This window comes from Gambusia affinis, linkage group LG05, assembly GCF_019740435.1.
Source record: "Gambusia affinis linkage group LG05, SWU_Gaff_1.0, whole genome shotgun sequence".
NCBI classification, from domain to species: domain Eukaryota; kingdom Metazoa; phylum Chordata; class Actinopteri; order Cyprinodontiformes; family Poeciliidae; genus Gambusia; species Gambusia affinis.
Genome location: NC_057872.1, coordinates 2,329,016 through 2,348,194, shown reverse-complemented (window position 1 = coordinate 2,348,194; position 19,179 = coordinate 2,329,016). Strand labels below are relative to the sequence as shown.

Sequence of the window (19,179 nt, the reverse complement as noted above, 5' to 3'; positions counted from 1 at the left end):
TATCCTTCCCAAAGCCCCTCTGTGTTCCATTCACCATGGGAGCTCATTATCTGCCCAGCAGGTTGGGAGTACCAAGTACCCTAACCCCCAACTTCAGGATGCTCTCTTAAAGACAGAAGCACTCCGTGGTAAACTGTGGTTCTTACTGTGACTCCAACTGTATAACACAGTCTTTCCCTTCTTGGTTCTGGGTTGGTGGTTTTAGTAGTCTGCTGAGGTCTGGGGGTTGATGCTTCTGTGTTCTACTGCAGACCTACCTCCATCCCAGGCTTTTAGCCATCCTGTGGGGATACTTGTTGTCTGCCAGGAGCTGAGGCCGAGTTTACAAAGTCACACAAGCACACAATATAAATGACTGAGGATCAAACAAATACAAGTTTCATTAATGCTGTCTGGATTTAAAGGGACAGTATCACATGTTTTCCAAGAACACATTGACATTTTATAGAATAATCAAGTACCAATGTTAAGTTTAGTTGTTATAAAACTGTCATATCTTCCAAATATGACTTACAATAAATTTGACATAATTTAACGCCTTGGAATTGGGCCTCTGTCTCTTTGAAAACACCTCCTCTTTCTGAAACTGAACCAGGTATTAGTACTTTTGGCAGTGTGTTCAGGTGCCAAATGCTGCAGAAAAATTCTCTCAAGGCTGCCGTCCTCCCTGTGAAACCATCATTCTGTTGTGCTCCCCTTGATTATGTTATAATATAGACATTACATAATATTTAGATGCTAAAAATGTATTTTTAAGAAATTGGTGTTAATATTCTAATTTTCCACAGAATAAAAGCTTAGCATATTACCCCATGTCTTATAAATCTATTTGATGAGTTTATATTTCTAAATGTAAATGACAAACAATATTGTACTTTTCCAAAATATTGAAATTTTCTGAGCTGTACCTGTAATCAGCAATGATAACTGAAACATGAATCAATAATGACATTTTTCATATGTCATTGTAAGCTTTAGAATTCATGCCAACATTTTTCAGAAGCAAACTTGATCTGGATGATGCTAACGGATGTACTAAGAGGAGGCAGGAGAAGATTAGCAGTGTCAGACTTCTACTGTGCCAACTAGTCACAAAACAGAACAAATAAAACACTTTTTTCTTTACACAACCTTTCTTTATGTGAACACGTCAATGATGGAACCATAATTGTGTAATTTAGAAATTTCCTTCAAGTACAAAGTGCAAAAAGACTAATGTGAAAGTAGGATATCTAAAAAGAGAAAACATTTCTGAACACATGGAATTAGGAAAAAAATTTAAAACAGGCTTCACATTCATCCAAGACTAAAGAGAACCCAGTCAGTCAGTCAGTCAGTCAGTCAGTCAGTCAGTCAGTCAGTCAGTCAGTCAGTCAGTCAGTCAGTCAGTCAGTCAGTCAGTCAGTCAGTCAGTCAGTCAGTCAGTCAGTCAGTCAGTCAGTCAGGTGTGTTTGGTAAACAGGAGGAAGTGGAGACTGGGCCTGGATCTGGGTGGGTGTGTCCAGCTGTGGTCTGCAGAGTTAACATCAGGAGACAAAAAGGCAGAGATTCAAGCTAAAAGTGATAACGTGAGAGCAGCTCAGTCCTTCCAGCTCAGCTGCTTTACTCGTTCTCAAACTTGCTGTATGGGTGGTCCGAGTCCCCCATCAGGCCTGCACAGAGACAGCAGAACAACAGCGGAGGTCAAGTCAGGTCAATTTCTGATACATGTTCCTACCTGTTCTCTGAGGCTTCGTCAGTGTAGACACATGGAATGGAGTTTTACTGGACACAGCTGTCCTGAACTACAGCCATAAATATACTGTTATTACAATATTTAACTTTTTTATTAGGTTCAATTATTTCTACTAGAACTGATCCATTGGATCTAACATAGGTAGATTTGGTGTTTGAAATACTAAAAGGTGGTTTTCAGAGTTTTTAGAGAGGGCTTCAAATATTTGTGGATTTCAACTATAGTATGAATTGGTGAAGAAGTGACAGAGGCAGCAGCATGGGACTGCTACACCTCACAGAAGAGTCTACTGAAAATTACTGCAGCTTTAAGATAGTTTTGGTCATATGACTACCAAAGAGTTGCAGCTGTAATGTCAGTGAATAAAAATGCACTCCACACTTTTCAGATTGTATACTTCTTGGGAAAAAATTGCTGAAGACTTGAAACCTTCATAATTTTCCAATACTTTGTCAAAAAAAAGCAGTAAAGCTTGTGATTGTCATGTGACCAAACATGACTGGACTGTTCACTGGGCTAATGCTGCATTAGCTGAGCCACTTTACACACACACATACACACACACACACTGGTAAAATCCTACATTCTGCTTCAGTCTGATAATCCCTGTAATAATCTGTAGGTTGAACTGTTAGGACACAGGAAGTGTCCTCCTCTCCAGACTGACTACTAGTGTTGAAGGCAGGAGGCCAAAGAGCCTGGACATCAGTCACTCTCCTGTCTTAGTGCACACACAGACACTCAGCTCTCACTGAGGACCAGCATTTTTACACCCATCTATTTAAACGGATCAATATATTGATCTGATGTATATAATTCATGTGTTCTCACCTTTTAACAGTAAGTTACACAGAGCCTTTTCTAATGAACACAGTCAGATGTCATTTCCTATTGTGCATTATCACCACATATTCTATACGTCTCTTTCAAAATCCCTGGATGCTTTGGATTACACCATAGTTTCAAAATAGACTCACTACAGAGAGAGCAGCTTGAGGAATCTCAGACTCTAACTCAACATTTTGGTGGGGGCAGAATAAAGGCAAATATCAATGATACTGGGTAAATGTATTCAGTAAACTGGAAACTTTTGAATTTGAGTAGAGCTACAAAAAAGTCTAAAAAATGTTATGTCCAAGTTTTCTGGCATTTAACAAATAGAAAAGAGTTTGGTAATTTGAACTAAGCTAAAACAAGTAATGTTTGGTCTGATTTACCTTCAGACTTCAATATAAAAAATTGTGTCTGTGTCTCTATATTCAGTGTATGTACATGTCTGGTTTCATCTATGGCCACCATGAAAATGACAGAACTCTCTTGTTCTTTGTTAGTGGGGAAATGTGAAACATTCAAACATAAATACGCACCATACTTTCTCCGGATCTCATCGTGTTTTGACTGTCTCTCCACCTTCCTGTAGGAGACAACCAGAGAAAACAGAAAGGTCATCCTGATCGTCAGGCCAGACTCAACCAATCATGTCTGACTAAAATCTAAACCGGTCTATACTGCATCTGTTTGTACTGACTGGGCCAAAGCCTGAAAGAACAAACTCCTGCCACATCTGCACACTCAGTAAAGGATTTAAACAATGTTTTCTAGAACCTTGGTGCATTGACAGGCAGACAGAAAGACCAACTTGTACGGAAGTGAGCCTTGGCACTTCTGCCACATAAACATGGCTTCCTTCTACAAGTTGGAAGTGAAAGCAGAGGTAAAGGGAAGTACACAATAAAAGTCTGATCCAGACCTCAGCTGCAGTTTGTGTAACTGAGAAGTTCCTTCCTTATGCTAAAGGCTGAGAGTCTTACAGGTTTGTAGTCTCAATGATCCAGAATGCTGCTGCTCTCGTTCTCACTAAAACCAGGAAGATAGAGCACATAACACCAGCTTTAAAGTCCCTCCACTGGCTCCCTGTCGCTCAAAGAATAGACTTTAAAATACTGTTGTTAGTTTATAAATCACTGAATGGTTTAGCATCACAATACATTAAAGAACTGCTGCTGTTGTATCAACCTTCCAGAACTCTCAGGTCTTCTGGTTCTGGTCTGTTCTGCATCCCCAGATCCAGAACCAAACGAGGAGAAGCGGCATTTAGCATCTATGCACCAAAAATCTGGAACAAACTTCCAGAAAACTGTAAAACAGCTGAAACACTGACTTCCTTTGAATCTCAACTAAAAACCCACCTGTTTAGAGTTGTATTTGAAACGTAATCAATTGCAAATTTATTGATGGAATCTGACTTGATATTGTTTTTATTGTCGATTCTATGTTGCATTGTATTTTTGTGTTTGATTTGATGTAAAGCACTTTGAAATGCCTTGCTGCTGAAATGTGCTATACAAATAAAGTTTGATTTGATTTTGATTTGAATGGTTAACAGTTAACATAAATTCTCTAGAAAAAGGGGTCAAAACAGCCCTGATTGTTGGAAGTATTTTCTATAAAATGAAGTCTATAAAAGTCAACTCTGTTTGGGATTCATTTCAATTCAGTTCAGAATTTGTTTTTTTGTTTTTATCCCAAAGGGAAACTAAATGCTCCCACCAAGAGCGGTTCAATTCTAGAGATTGCAATTTGCCTATAAATTGATTAAAGAAAGTCAAACCTGCCTGACATGTGCATCAGTCAGTTTTTAGTCCTGAGCCTAACATTTTCTCCTTCAAAAGGTTTGCTCTTATTTTGTTTGTAAAGTTATCTGAACTCAGGATCCTCTGAGGTTGTCTATGTTTCTCTAACAGCTGCTGTGATTTTAGAAAAGGGATGGAAGGAAACTGAAGAACATCAAGAATAACCTCAAGCTTCCTCAGTTTCTTCAGTCAGAGGCTTCTTCGGTACAACTGTAATACAGACTGTTACAGGATAGTTTTCCTGGCCACAGCCAGCAGCTTCTAGGACTCTTTGAAGAAACTTGCCTGAGTTACAATAATATTTAATTTCCCTCTGGGATTAATAAAGTTTCTCTGAAGTGAAGTGAACTTATACTTCAAACAGGAAGAGGAGCAGACTGGAGCTGGACCGGTCACACGTCTGAGGTAGTCTGGTGTTCCACCCATTACTGAACTTTAGTTTTAGACTATTTTTTATTACAGAAACTGAATTTCAATGAGAACTTATCTGAAGGTTCTGCCACTTGTTTAGCTTTTAAGTAAAACTTTCAGAAGGAAGTAATAGTGAGTTGATCAGCAGCATCAGAGCCCTGAATGGAAGTGGCTGCATGAAGCAGCAGTGTATTAGAAGTCCTGGTTCCTCCAGAGCATGACCTCCATCTCCACGAGTTATCCAGAGATGTGATCAGCTTATTACAGCACTGTCTCTTTAAAGCCCAGGACCTGATCCACAACAGAGACGTTGGTCTCCCAGGGCAACAAAACTCTGTTAATAATTAGTTGCTGTGGGCATATCTACTAAGGCTTGAGTTGTTGTGAAGTATGATAGATCTTTGCTCTCGTTCTTGCAGTCCAGAGTAGAACTAACTTATCTGTTCCTCAGAGTGTCTGCTCTATGAGAGGACAGCCCTGGACAGGAAGTAGTCCTCTGGACCTGAGCACATGACCAGCAGCAGCTGCTGACACTAAACAATCCAACTGGAGGAGCACTGAACTCCTCTGGGGCTGGTCGGAGCCAGACACCAGCTGCTGGTTCCTGAACGTAGAATATAGAACATAGAAGAGGCAGTTCTACTGGATGCTGCTGGGTCTACATGTGGTCCGAACACGACTAAATCTCCACATCCTTTTTAAAGCTTAAATATGAAAAAGCAATTGTGCAGCTCACAGTTTTACCTGTAGCTGGCTGAAATAATATTCTGCTGACAAACACTCTTATTGAGATTCATCAGCTCCATAACAGATTTTCTGCTCTGCCACTGGAAACCTTTTAGTCACGTAAGGCAGCAGTGGTAACCCACATAATACTTCTACATCTTTGTGTTTGAAAATATTCTTGGGAATTCAAAACTTATTCCATAAACAAAACGATTTAATCTCTTAATGTGTTTTATGAGGTTTTTGTGCTCCTCCCACAAGAAGAAAATCTATCCTTTAATTTTCAGAATTCTCAGTTCTCTATCCTTAAATATTGTGTTTGAAGAAGAACATGTTGGAGGGAGAGAAGAAATGAAGGACCGAAAGAAGAGAGGGAGGGACCACACTAAGCTTTCTGTAAGTTCTGAACCGAGACATCATTAAGTTTCTAATAAAAAGCACTGATCTGACCCAGCATCAGTTCTGACAGGACCAGGACAGCTGTCACATGAAGCCTGTTCTGATGTGCTCCGGATGTTTCTTCAGAGGCCTGGAGGGAAGTTCTTACCGTTCCTCAGCGCGCTGTCTGATCTCCTCTCTCCTCCTGGCAAATCTCTCCTCATCTCTGTCAGGCCTTCACATAAAAGAAACATGAGAATCACTGCACATCACAGCTCAGCAAATAACAAAACGCTTTCAGTTTACTGGAGGTATATGGGCAGTTTTGCTCACTTTATTCTAATAAACCAGCAGCAGCAACAAGGAAGTTCCAAACTTAATTACACTGTTACTGATGCTGAACACATTGAAATACAAAAGTAAAAACTAAGTGAAGCAGAAGTGAGAAGAAAAGTAAGATAGTGGAATTCCAGGAAGGTTTGATTCCTACTAACAGTTCTGTCAGTGACTGACAGGTCAGCAGACGGCTGACTGACTGATGGGATGGTTTTATTTTCACTGCAGCACAATGACTGAGCACCACACACCCACACACACAGACACATACACACAAACTTAAAAGCCAAATTCAGTTCAGTTCCTACAGATTTGTGAATGCCTCCGTGTGAGACTGAATGCAGGAGCTTCTTTGTTGTTAATCTCATCCTGACTCCATGAGAAATATTTGATACCGTCTTTGATGCTCATTTTTGTGGAGTTGAGAGGATGGAGGGTTCTTTCTGCTAGAAAACTAGAAAGTTCTTTCTAGCAGAAATTGGAAAAAATATAGTTAATTACTGTATGATCATACTTCTGTTTCTTTAATTAAAGCAACGAGAAAATAGCAAACAATCCAGCAGCGTTTGCAGAAAAACATGTAAACAGGAATGTTTAGCAGAGGACCAGAGAAGAAGATAGTAGTATTTGGGGCAAAGTATTAGAAGCTGACCCACAGCCACACACGGTTGACAGTAAAACTGTATCAATGAGCTGGTGTTGGTGAATCATCAATCAGAAACTTCAAAGCCCAAACACAAAGATATTCATCTTTATGAAATGACAACACATTTAAATACCTACATGATCCTATTATAAGATCTTGCTTGTTCTGGTGTGATCATGTCTTCACTATCCTGCTATATCAAAACACACTGGCTTAAAATGATAATCTCTTTCTGTTGGAATAATTGTACAGATAATGTGTCTGTTTACTGATAATAAACTTTAATTATTTATTATATCTCCAGCTAAAGTCTCAAGCTTGTTAACAAGAAACGTCACAAGTTGTTCTTGTTGGAGTGACCAGTTTGCTTGTTCTGTGGATGTTTTGAGGTTTGAATCTTGACTTGTTGTGATGTTACAGTATGATGCAGTCATGTGACCTCACCCTGAGCGTCGTCTCTTGCAGCAGCAGCAGCAGCAGCAGATGCTGATGCTGATCAGGATGGTTCCGGCTACCACTGCCAGGGCGATGATCAGCGCTTCAAAGTTCACTGAGACACACACACACAAATAAGCTAGCATCAAACACTTTCCTGTTCAAAAGCTCCTTAAGGTTCAGCAAGAAATTAAACATCCTGCAGGACACTCAACACGTTTGGCTGTAGCTCCACCTGCTGGTTTACCCATAATACTGCAGGTTTTTCCCACTAAAGTGAAACTCTTAAGTTTCAGTTTCCAGTGAAACAGAGTTCAGAAGGGCCTCTTATCAGGCAGAGACTATAATGACTCCATATTGTCCCCCCTCCCCGCAGCCTAACCAGTGGCTGAACAGAAGACTACAGAAAATACAAAGTGAATGTTAGACTGAAATAAATTGTGCCATTGTGGAGCGTCATGGTTCACATTAAGTCCTAAAAGTGAGTCAGAAATAAACAAGTTTAAATATGAAATGTATAATAAAAACTTTGCTAATATCATCACTAGATAAGGAAGTAGTGATAAAACAATGAACAACTCTGACAGAGTCTAAGGTTAATTTCACAAAATATCAGTTGCTGTGTGTCTGAAAACACACGGATGGAGACCAAGTTGCTGGGGTGTGTATCACACACACGTCAGTTCTCATCTTGAACAGAAGTGTGAAGTCAGAACAGATACTGGACTTCAGTAGCAGTCATGCTAGAAAACAATTTAGCTACATAGTCCTCATGTAGCTAAATTGCACACATGTCTGTATTTAATCTAACTTCTCTGTTTTGATGTTAGTCAGGAAGATGAATCTGCAGTCACCCAGGCTGATGGGATTTATTCCAATCACAACTGACCTCTCACAATGACTCTGGAAAACTTTGACGAAAAATGATAAAATAAAAACAACTGAAGTTTTATGAACAACAAATGGAGGGTTTATCTATATTTTTAAGTTTTTTTTTAAATAAAATAATTACATTTTATTAACACAACAGGACAACAGCAAATTTATTTAGGTCTATTTTTCTCGCCAGTAAGTTGGTTACCATGTCCAAAGATTAACATCCCATATAAAGAAATGTAGACATCTTTTTGAAAATGTTTTATGTTTTTCTTTAAAAATAGGTAAAAAATGGGTGCACTTTAAAAATGACAACAGATTTTCTGTCTTATACATTGATAAAAAATTAGGAGATGTCGTTTTTATCAAAAGCTCGGGTAATATTTGTGACTGTAAATGTCTTACTTAGATGGACTGAGGGAAAAAATGTCTCTGTTGGAAAGGTTCTAAACACTTAACTGATGAAGTTTCTCTCTTCAGTTCAGTGAACATGGGGAACCCCCGATCTGCACCCAGTTTCAACTTACAACTATGAAGCAGCTGGGTTGGACTTTTAAAAAGAAATAAAGAGGAAGCATGTAGACTGTAGTTAGGGAAAGATATAGAGCCAACAGATATGTCAGAGACAGTGAAGCAATTCACAGTTAGAGGAAGAGAAAGTTCTGACAAACATGTCCCACTCCGGAAATAAAAACATAGAAGGGAAACCTTGAATTTGCCTGTTTTAAACAGGCATGTCTACTTAAAAAGCATTTTAGGTTCCATATGTCAGGGTGGGTTTTGTTTGGTTATATGTTTAAATCACAGCAATAAATAATTCCACCTTGAATTTAATCAAACTATAAGAGCAACTTCCTCTTCCTCGAGAAGGCAGTCTGTGTTTTTCTGAAAGTGAAAAGTAAACAGAGAGAGAGATCAACAAGACCAACTCACACCAGCACACCCCCCACCGGGCCTGAGACAGCGGGCACAGCGATGCTGGGGGCAACAGCCAGGTCACGGGGTAATCTGTGCAGTTGTTGGTGGCAAAACACCAGAGACACTGTGGCGACAACATGAAAACATCAGACCCAGAAGTTTCTTTTATTACAGTTCACTCACTGTCTGCTGGGTTATGATAAAACAATAAGAACCTGTTAACCAGCGGGAGGTTATTCTGGGTTATTATGCTTTGATCCGAGCTCTTTATTTATGTCATTGGAGTCAAATACCGCCTCAAAAATAAAAATAGTAAAATAAAGTAACAGAATTATATTTTAAGTAAATACTAATCTCTCTGATCGATCAAACATAGAAGATATAATCTTCTATGTTATCTTAAGAGAAAAAGTCAGATACACCAGAGACGCCCGAGTGGGGCTTGACACACCAGAGTGGTGCAAACAAATATACTGATAAAAGCTCTTCATAAGGAAATGTTACTATGACAACATGCTGATTATTTGACTAAGCAAAGACTAAGACATAAACAGGAAACCACATTTTTTTTATTGAAATATTGTAAGGAAAAAAAATTCAGCATCATTATTAGTGATGAAAACCCAAACTTTCAATAAATCCAGAAAACATATTTTGAATATTTCACGCTAACAAAATAGCATGAAAAGTTCAACTTTGAACTTTGAAAAGTTCAACTTTGAACTTTGAAAAGTTCAACTTTGAACTTTTCCCCCTGAACCATATGAACACAGAAAACATCAGCAACAGAAAGACTGGGTGACATTTTGGTTCAGGAACTGATGAAGATCCTTCAAAATTGCTGCATTGCTCAAAAAGAACCCATGAGGGTAAACAATGGTGTATTCTTAGCTTTAAACACAGAAAGTTTCATTATGATTTAAAACTTTGGTAGTTTGCAGACTGAGGACAAAGTAAAGAAAAATAAAACTACCGTAAGTGGGGGAACATTATAACATTTTCTTCCCAAACCAAGATCATTAAAACCAAATCAAACCAGCCACATTAAAAAATCTGTTTTATAATATAAAAAATAGAAAGAATCTGCAAAAAAAAAGAATATAGATTTTAAGAAAACCAAGACTTGTAAGGATGTAGCGCTTCTATAATTGTGCACAAATATCAGAGTTTACAGATCATTAACAAGACTGAAGAAAGATATTATTTTAAGAGAAAGGTCAAAGGACAGTAAAACCGTCATTTATGAAGTGGATAAATTATGCGGGCAAAGGTCTGGATTTACAGTAGCAATAAAGTCTTTTCACCCACCTTAGCATGAGGAACGCAGCTGTCACAGTTCTTGTTGATGGAACATACTGAATGAAAAGAGATGAAAAATAAACTTGACGAGAAAAATATCATTTACAGCAAATATTCAGTGTGAATGCTCAAAACTGAAGGGATAATCTGAAATTAGGTTAAAAACAAAAACAAAATAAAAAGCCAAGAAAAATAAAGTAATTCAGGTTAAATCAATTAAAAGGCAATAAAATGAAAATAGTACATTGCAACTGTACTAAAACCTGCTAACACAGTGTTAATCTAATCAAAAGAAATAATTCAAACTGCAGAATAGAAGAATATTCCTGACAAAACTTTGACCCAGTTGGTTCCATACGGACATGAGCTGATTTTATTGTTCCAGTGCCAGAAAGTACAATAACCAGATAAATTATTATGATTCCTTTATCTCAATAAGCTGCGTTGATATTTTTCGTGACATTCATAGCTTCAGAAGTGGAAGGGATGAGGATTACATTATAAATTTATAAACACAAATCCTGGAAAATCTCACAGTGTTGGATAAAGGACAGATTTCGCCACATCTGGAGGCAGCATCAGTAAGAAGAATGCTTTAGGAAGACCCAGTATTTCATCAAAAAATGGCTTTCAAAAAGAAATACTAAAATGTTTAACTAGTTAGTTACAACCCGGAGTGAAGAGTGTAAAGTAATCATTCAAAGAGCACAAGGGCACCGAATCATCCGAAAGCTTCTGAAGGAAAAACAGCAAGTAATACAGCTAAAACACCAAACGAAGTTTTAGACCAAAAAAAGAAAGTCTTTAAGGTCAGAAGCAGACTATCAATGTGTACACCCACACACGCCATTCACCTGTGGCGTAGTTTCTAAATCCAGCTAAATATCTAAAGTTAATTTACTCTGAAACGTCACCAAACTGAAGTTAAGCTTTCATAAACATGAAATAAAAATTCAGCACGTAAAAGCTAACTTTAGAAAGAAAATGTCGGAACTTACGGGGTGGTGGCGGTGCAGTTGTTTGGCATTTGCCCTGGCTAACAAAGCTAGCAAGCAGCAGCAGCAGCCCAACAACAGACAACATAGAAAAGGTCGTGGTAGCTCTGCCCAGTAGTAACATGGACATAATGAACGGAATAACCAGACGACTGGACACGGGAGCTACGTTTAAAACACTTGACTGTCCACTGGTTGACAGTGAACAACGATTGTTAGTCTCTGCTGTTTCTGTTTACTTGGAAAACGTCATTTCCTGAATTGACGACACTGAAGTTGGCTTCCGATTCTGCGTGAGAGCAAAGGACATTTCACCGTATTTCAGCATTACGCCTAATCCATATATGTACAATACACTTATGCTACTTTCAAGATGACCGCAGTTCATTTGATTTGGTAAACACCTTTGTATATAAAGACTGATTATTTTTTAGCCCCATCTTGAAAACTTGCAACACTAACTAGTCAATGCTAGATTCATTTAACACAACTTACACACTGTTCAGTTTTCTATGACCTTGTTTAATCTTGTTTGATGTAAAATAAATAGAAATAATAATTATTGTGTTTCTAAAATAGCTGTTTTGGATTAGAAGCTGTGCTTTTAGAAAGTACCGTAAAATAGGTCAGTCAGTGTTTGACCAGTCCAATAAATTTAACACTGTTAAGTAGAGGGTATTAAAGAGGTTTAAATTATCTTAAAACTCAGGGAATAATTCCTGAATAAAAAGAGTTGATTCAGAGTCCAACTTCAGCACTGTGTGGCGGGTTGTTGCCGAGCCTCCCTCTACTGGAGGTATGTTTGATCAAGTATTCCAGTATCCGTCTTGCTTTTTTTCCATAATTTTGACATTCAGGAATAACATTCAGGACTTCCCAGGAAATAATCTTAAAAATGTCTTGGTTGTTTGCATGGGTCAAAATATATCACAATTCATAACATTGATATAATTACATTTAAAAGTGTTTTACAGAGTTGGTCATGTCCCCTCTCCCCCATCTTGGAATAATACGGAAAACCATTGTTTTCAATATTTCTCTTACGGAAACTTGTAAATAGAATTTGCATAACCTGCTCAAACAGTAAATTATGCAACAATATTTCAGCAAATAAATTAAAAGCACAATTTTTCTCTAAGAAATATGTGTCCGAGGATATTTGTCAACTTTGTTGCCTTATGGTTTTTTTTCCCTTTAAATTTGTGAAATTACATCCCACAGCTATACAGGCTGCATGAAATGATGTCACTTTCTTTTGCTGAGAAGATCTCAAACATTAAGAGGTATTCTCTTAATGTTCTCCAAGAGTTAATTTCAACATAAAAAGCATTTTTTTTTTTTTTTCTGTATCAGTCTTGGGGCTGAACACACTCAGCAGCATTATTCACATAAAATATGGAATGAGGAGGCAAAATTTGTGCTGCAAAGATTTTGTTCCAAGCAAGGAGATGCTTGAGCGCTTTAACAATCACATTTACTCTACAGGAGGAGCATTTGGAAACACAGAGACAGATGCAAACAAAAACAGTGATGGTGGATTGTAGCTCAGATATAAGCTACTTTTACATCCTTTCCACCATTCTTTATGCTAATTTTTTTCTACATGTGATTTCCGTGTTACAGATGAACAGACCTGATAGAGGCAAAAAGGTCAAGGACAGAAGAAGATGGTTTTACATTTGGCCTGTTTGAGTTGACTTGTGTGTGTCTTTTCCTTTACACAAAGCCTTTTGCTTGACTGCTTTTTGTCTGTTTGCTGTTGCATAAGCAAAATGCATGTTTTTTGGAGCTCAAAAGTATGTTATTCAAAGAATTTAAGTGATTCAAAGACTTTATCAATGAATTTAAGTTATTCAACATTTTAGCATAATTTCACTGCTGCAAAAATTTGAAAAGTTTTGAAACACATTGAAACATTAAATAATGTAGTACAGTTCCACTTGTACATTCACAGGTACATTAATAAGGATACAAAAATGAATATCATTCACAGATATAATATTAGTTGACATATATAATCACATTCACCTATCAAGCTGCAGCATAGGCAGAAAACTATGCAGTTATTTTACACAGTTAAGATAAAAGTAATATCTCACACTTACTGCAAAAGTGCTCAGAGTACACTTAAATTCCAGTGGGAAGTCAGAAGCAGGTTGCAAACAAGCCAGCAGCAAACAGGCTGTGTAGTTGGGACATACCCAGTGGTGGAGAAAGTACTCAAACAATGTACTAACGTAAAAGTACAAATAAATAGACAAAAATGTACTCTAAAAGTACCACATTAACATTGTTTCTTGAGTAAAAGCAAGAAAGTACTGGCTTTTAAAAATACTTAAAATATTAAATGTAAAAGTATTTGCCAAATACTAATACAATATCATTAAGTGCACCTATCATTTATAATTTTAGTATATCAGTAATGTGACATTTTAATGAACAATGCTTCAGATAAAGCATGTTTTTGTGTTTACTCTCTGAAGGTTTTGATTTTGATTTGTGATTCTATGCATCAGAATTTCAGGGACAACTTGCATCACTTTAGCAGTCCTTAACTACAGTCATTTTCAATAAATAAGAATGTTTATGAAAAGATTGTGTATTTCAGTAACTCAGCTCACAAGTTAAATTCATCATGCACATTAATTCTGGGCCTGTGAAGTCCACAGAGATGATCAGAATATTGCCTTATCTGTCAGTGGAGATCATAGAGGAAATTGCAGACTTTGATGAAAAGACTAATGTTTTTAGTACAGACATCTACAGCAAGCACAGGTTGGCTCCACTAAAGAGCTGTGGAAAGCTGCAACATCACTAAATTGTTATCCTTTTCAGGATGCTATATCAAAATATTTAAGAAAACGCTTTCCCATATCACGTACAATAAGTAGTATAAAAGATCTTATAAGCTGTCACTATAGGTGATATTGCCAAAAAATTATATCACAATATAGTCTTTAAATAACTCAATAATGATAATATTCCACATTTTGATTTATCAGCATTGTGGCCGCAAGGTTGTCAGTGCCTGCTGTGGCGGCAACCCTAGAACCCGCTGATGGACACCTTCGGTGAGGGGTTGTCAGGCTGAAGAAGGATTTCTTTGTGGCGTCTTTGGTCAGCTGATGCTGACGCAAAAACTCATGTGGCATATCAGAGGTGCTGGAGATAGGAACCAGGACCCCTCATAACCTCACTAGGGATGAGCTTGTAAGATAATGAGTGGGATCATGAGCACCTTCTTCCAGTCAGTAATATTTGACTGTGGAATTTATCTTTATTTGATCTTTTGAAAATGTATGTAAAGATATATTTAATTTTAACATTTACGAACATTTAGTTCTAAACTAGAAATAACAGCTTTAAAAGTCATGCCTGATCAAGTTAGATTACATTTATCAGCTTTAACTGTGCACTGAAGCCAAAATACTAAAGCCAAAATCAAGTGAAAACATTAATTGACCAGAAGGTGGCAGTGTTTATGCATCCACTATCAATCTGTCAGCAGGGAGTTTTTTTTTATTTTTTGTGTTATGTTTAAGTATGCAAAGACTTTTGCACATTTTCACAAGAAGATGGAGATACCTCTGCAGAGGAACAACTATACTGTAATTTATATGAGAAGTGATGCATTTCATGGATCTGAGGCAGTAAAATGCTTCTGGTTTGAGCTCTGTTGAGTTTTTAAAACTAGAGTAGAATAGAAATACCATTTGTCCCTTAGAGGGGAAATTTATATGTTGCTGCAGCTGAATGACACACAAGTTGAAGCATGCAGATTTACACAAAGATAAAGAAATATAAAAACAGAAAATGATAAAAAAAGAAACTGTACAGTGAGGAAAAAATTATAACAAAAAGGAAAATAGTACTTGTATTAAAAAATAGTAAACTCTTTCCTAAGAAATGTCCAACTGAGTTAGCACATAAATAAACAGTAAATGTACATACATATTTGTGCATTAAAAACAGAATATTACAACAATTTAAAAAACTATGCAAATAATAGCAGGCATGTGAACACTTACAGAGTTTCTTGGGAGCAGTGATGGTTCTAGAATCTGACAGCTGCTGGGAGGAAGGACCTGCTGTAACACTCCTTTGTGCACGCATGCAGCAGTGTGTCGCTGAAGGAGCTCTGCAGTTCAGCAGCAGCTTCATGCATGGGATGGGAGACTTTGTCCATCGGTGATGTTGTTTTTGCTCATGAATAACTTTAGCTCAGAAAATGAACTAAACACTGAAGGGTGAAAGAGAAAGAGAATAAAGCTGCTGACTCATGTCTGATAAAGACATCAGTCAGCACAAATGTGGTCACTGGAACAACTAAATATAGAACAGTGGAAGGATTTGTAACTGAAGGATGCGATATAATATTATAAAGAATAATTCGTCATTAAACAGGCCCCTTTATTAGAGCTAAGTATAATAGATGTTTATTTTGAAAAACTTTGCAGAGAATCTCAAAGAAAAGTTGTCTTCTGATGTATTGCTCAATCTGTTGTACACAGAATCTTGATTCAGTTGTTTACTTTTATCTTCTCTTATTCTTTTTTATAGCAAAGGCAAAAAACCCCACTGATCTAGTCAAATCCTAGTAAATGATTTAGCTGTCATAGCCTGTCTCTGTCCTGAAAATTAACTACTTTCAGTGTAAACACAGAAAGTAGTTAATTATTAGTTTGTAAGAAAGTCAAAATTTTCCCAACCCAGTTGGAAAACAATAATTAACAATGAACAGTGTCAGCAGCTAGCTGACACAGTAAATTAAATACTAGTTAACGTGCAATACTCTCTAAAATGTTAAAACACTTATGGGTATTTATCGTTTTTATTTTATTTTAATTAATTTAATTTTATTTTTATACATTTTATTTTATTTTAAAAATATCTCATCTTAGATCGACAGCACCTGCTGTTGGGAGTGGATCTTTTGCCCCACTTTGTGGAGAGAACATGACATTAGCCTTATTAGTGCTGCTGTACAGGAGTTGCCAAGGTGAAAAAAAAAAAACAAAAAAACAGCAGAAACATATCATGACTCATCTGTTTTCTGATAAGAAGTTGTTTACTGCTGTCTACCAGCTTCAGGAAATGACTGCATTCTTCAGAATTTCATAAAAGGTTCCATAATCTAATAAAAAAAGGGCTCTTCTTAGATTCCAGCATTGTATCGCTGCTGATGCTGCTAGCTGGACGGCGGTGAAGTAAAGGGATAAAATGCCATTGGCCAAATCACATTTTATCCCTTACCCCTACCACTTAATCCTGTCTCACTGTCCTGAGCAGTCATGGTGTGGTCAGTGTGTTCTGACTCCACACTCATTCTGGGAAGTTATGATTGTAAAACAACCTTTAAAAGGGACATTTTTCAAGGAACCATCACAATGAAATGAAATAATTCAGAGCATTCATCTGTTTTCTGTATGCACTTGCTTGATGTTCTAATTGAAGGAGGGGGACAGACGGTGTTTGGGGCAGGGTGAGTAGTAAATGAGAAGGAAGGAGGATTTGATAATCCAGTTTTCTTGAGAATGGTTATCTTAAAAAATAGAAAAAAACCCAAAACATTCAGCCAACTAAGAAAAAATCTTTATTTCCTTATGCTGGTCACAAGGTGGCATAAGAAGCCTGCAAAAGTAAAGCAGACTTTTGTAATCATGCAGAAAATTGATCATCTGGAAACAAAGCGGCCATGTTAGCACCAGTAGAATAATTTAATGTCTTAAAATTCTGCTTTACTGTTTTTCTTTCTTTTCCTTTTTTTTCTTAGAAATCTTTGCTCAGGTTGACCTGTAGAACAATTCAGAGAGAACAAAACCTACACTGAATACTGGGTTCATGTGGATATGATACACAGGGGTGATATAATTTCCCTTTGCAACCAAATTTGCTAAGCTAATGGCACCCATAATTACAAGGAATAGAGATTTATCGCTATTCCTTTGCTGATCTTTGAACCACCGTTTTTAATAGACTGCCATTTTCCTCCTTTTCTTTGCAATTTCCAGGCTACATATGAGGCATTTACAGTCATGGTGAAATTTTTAATAATAAAGTCTTTACTGTTATTTCTTCATCTGTTTAAAGTCAAAGTCCTGCTGTGTGCAGTTTCTTTGCAGTCTACCTTCTGGATTCTCCGGCGCTGCATCATACACCCTCTCTCCTAGTTCCCACTTTAATTAATTTTCCTTATTACAGCCCTCTGTAGGGTGCCTTGTCTCAATTTAAAGTCTGTTTAAACCCGTTTTTATATCTTTCAGCTCTGCTAAAGTGTGCAGCATTCAGGAAGGACAGACCTTCTTCACAGTGGGATAGAAACATGCAGAACATCCCTTTCTGTTACCTTGAGGTAAAGACAAGAACTTCTTCTTCTTCAGTTTGAAACCATACCAGAGGCTTAAAGTCAAGCAGAGTAGAAAGAGATGGGTACAAATTTGTTTGTCAACGTCCTGTCTGTTCTGTGCAAGATGAAGATTCAGACATTAGTCTGTCCCTCATTCATTGACAATGATCTTGTCTCGTCAGTTCAGAGAATATTTTCCTAGGAGTCTTCAGGGTCATAAAGATAATTTTTTTTTTTAAACTGAAGATAGGAATTTGCATTTCTGTGACCCTCCAAAGAAACATTATTTATTAGGATCGCCATTAATTTCCACCGAAGTGGTTACTAATCTTCCAAGCAATAAAACAACAAAATATTTATACAACATATGAGACCATTTCCTCATTAACATAAAATATGCACAACATTAGTCAAACATCACATTTTACACATTACACACATGAAAAAAATAGGATTTAATAAAAATAGAACTTTAGTGCTGTTTCTGAAATAGCGTGTTTTTTTTAAATTTATTTTATGTGTTTAGGTTATTTATTTTATTCTTGTGTAGATGACAACTTTGTTTTTGGACAAATTAATTTTGTCTCCCAAGAGTGTCTGGACGATGGATGGATGGTTGGATGGTTGGATGGATGGATGGATGGTTGGATGGTAGGATGGTTGGATGGATGGATGAATGAAATACAAATAGTAGTTTGTATTTCCACATGCCATCTTCTTCTGACATTAATTTGCTCGTCTGGAATCTGCATATCTGACAAAACAAATCTGAAGGGGAGCAAACACTTTTCTACAGTGCAGCATCTTAAGAACAGTGAACCTTTCTGTAGTAGAACAGAACTGTATATGAAATATTGTCTTGCAGAGGCTAATACACAGCCACATAAAGACACATAGAGTTGATTATGGCTCATTTTAGACCTCAGGAGTCTGCAGCAAACTTTCATATTTCCAGTCATCAGCATGCTCACCACGTGACACCTCCCCCACCTTTTTCTCAATCTTTCTCCTCTCCTCTGCAGCCTTCTTTTTTCCCCTCTCTCCCGCTGTGTGTCTCCCTCTCTCCCCTTCTCCTCTGGCTCAGTGGTGTGTTTCCAAGAGATAAGACCCTTGCTCATTTCACACATGAGGAGAGTGCAGTTGGAAAAAGCTCTATATGTATGCGTGTGTGTGCACGGATATACCTGTGTTTGTAACCGTGTGTGTGTATGTCTGTGTGTATGACGTCGCACAGTTATGTATGTGTTGAAAGTTGGAGAAAAAGAGAGCAAGTATGGACTCACTCAAAGTTTTCTCCACTTGAAGCTGCCTCCTAACTCTCACTGATTCGTCTATCCTGCAGAGCAGTCTGACAGGAGCAGAAAGCAACAGCCACTTCCCTGTTAAAGTCCCTGTTTTCACTTCAGCAAGCTTTAAAAATAAAGACCAATGCCAGGGCTACCATT

At 37.4% G+C, this 19,179-nt stretch overlaps 1 protein-coding gene across 1 annotated transcript; it reads right to left on the bottom strand.

Annotated features, from left to right (window-relative positions):
- Positions 1-253: 253 nt before the first annotated feature.
- On the bottom strand, positions 254-11,680 carry LOC122831502 (pituitary tumor-transforming gene 1 protein-interacting protein). Its single transcript, XM_044117725.1, has 7 exons — positions 11,392-11,680; positions 10,403-10,449; positions 9,110-9,218; positions 7,310-7,415; positions 6,053-6,118; positions 3,103-3,149; positions 254-1,652 (listed from the first exon to the last, which is right to left on the bottom strand). Exons 1-7 carry the CDS (start codon positions 11,516-11,518, stop codon positions 1,603-1,605), a joined length of 552 nt encoding a protein of 183 aa, XP_043973660.1. The 5' UTR covers positions 11,519-11,680; the 3' UTR covers positions 254-1,602.
- Between the last annotated feature and the right edge of the window lie 7,499 nt (positions 11,681-19,179).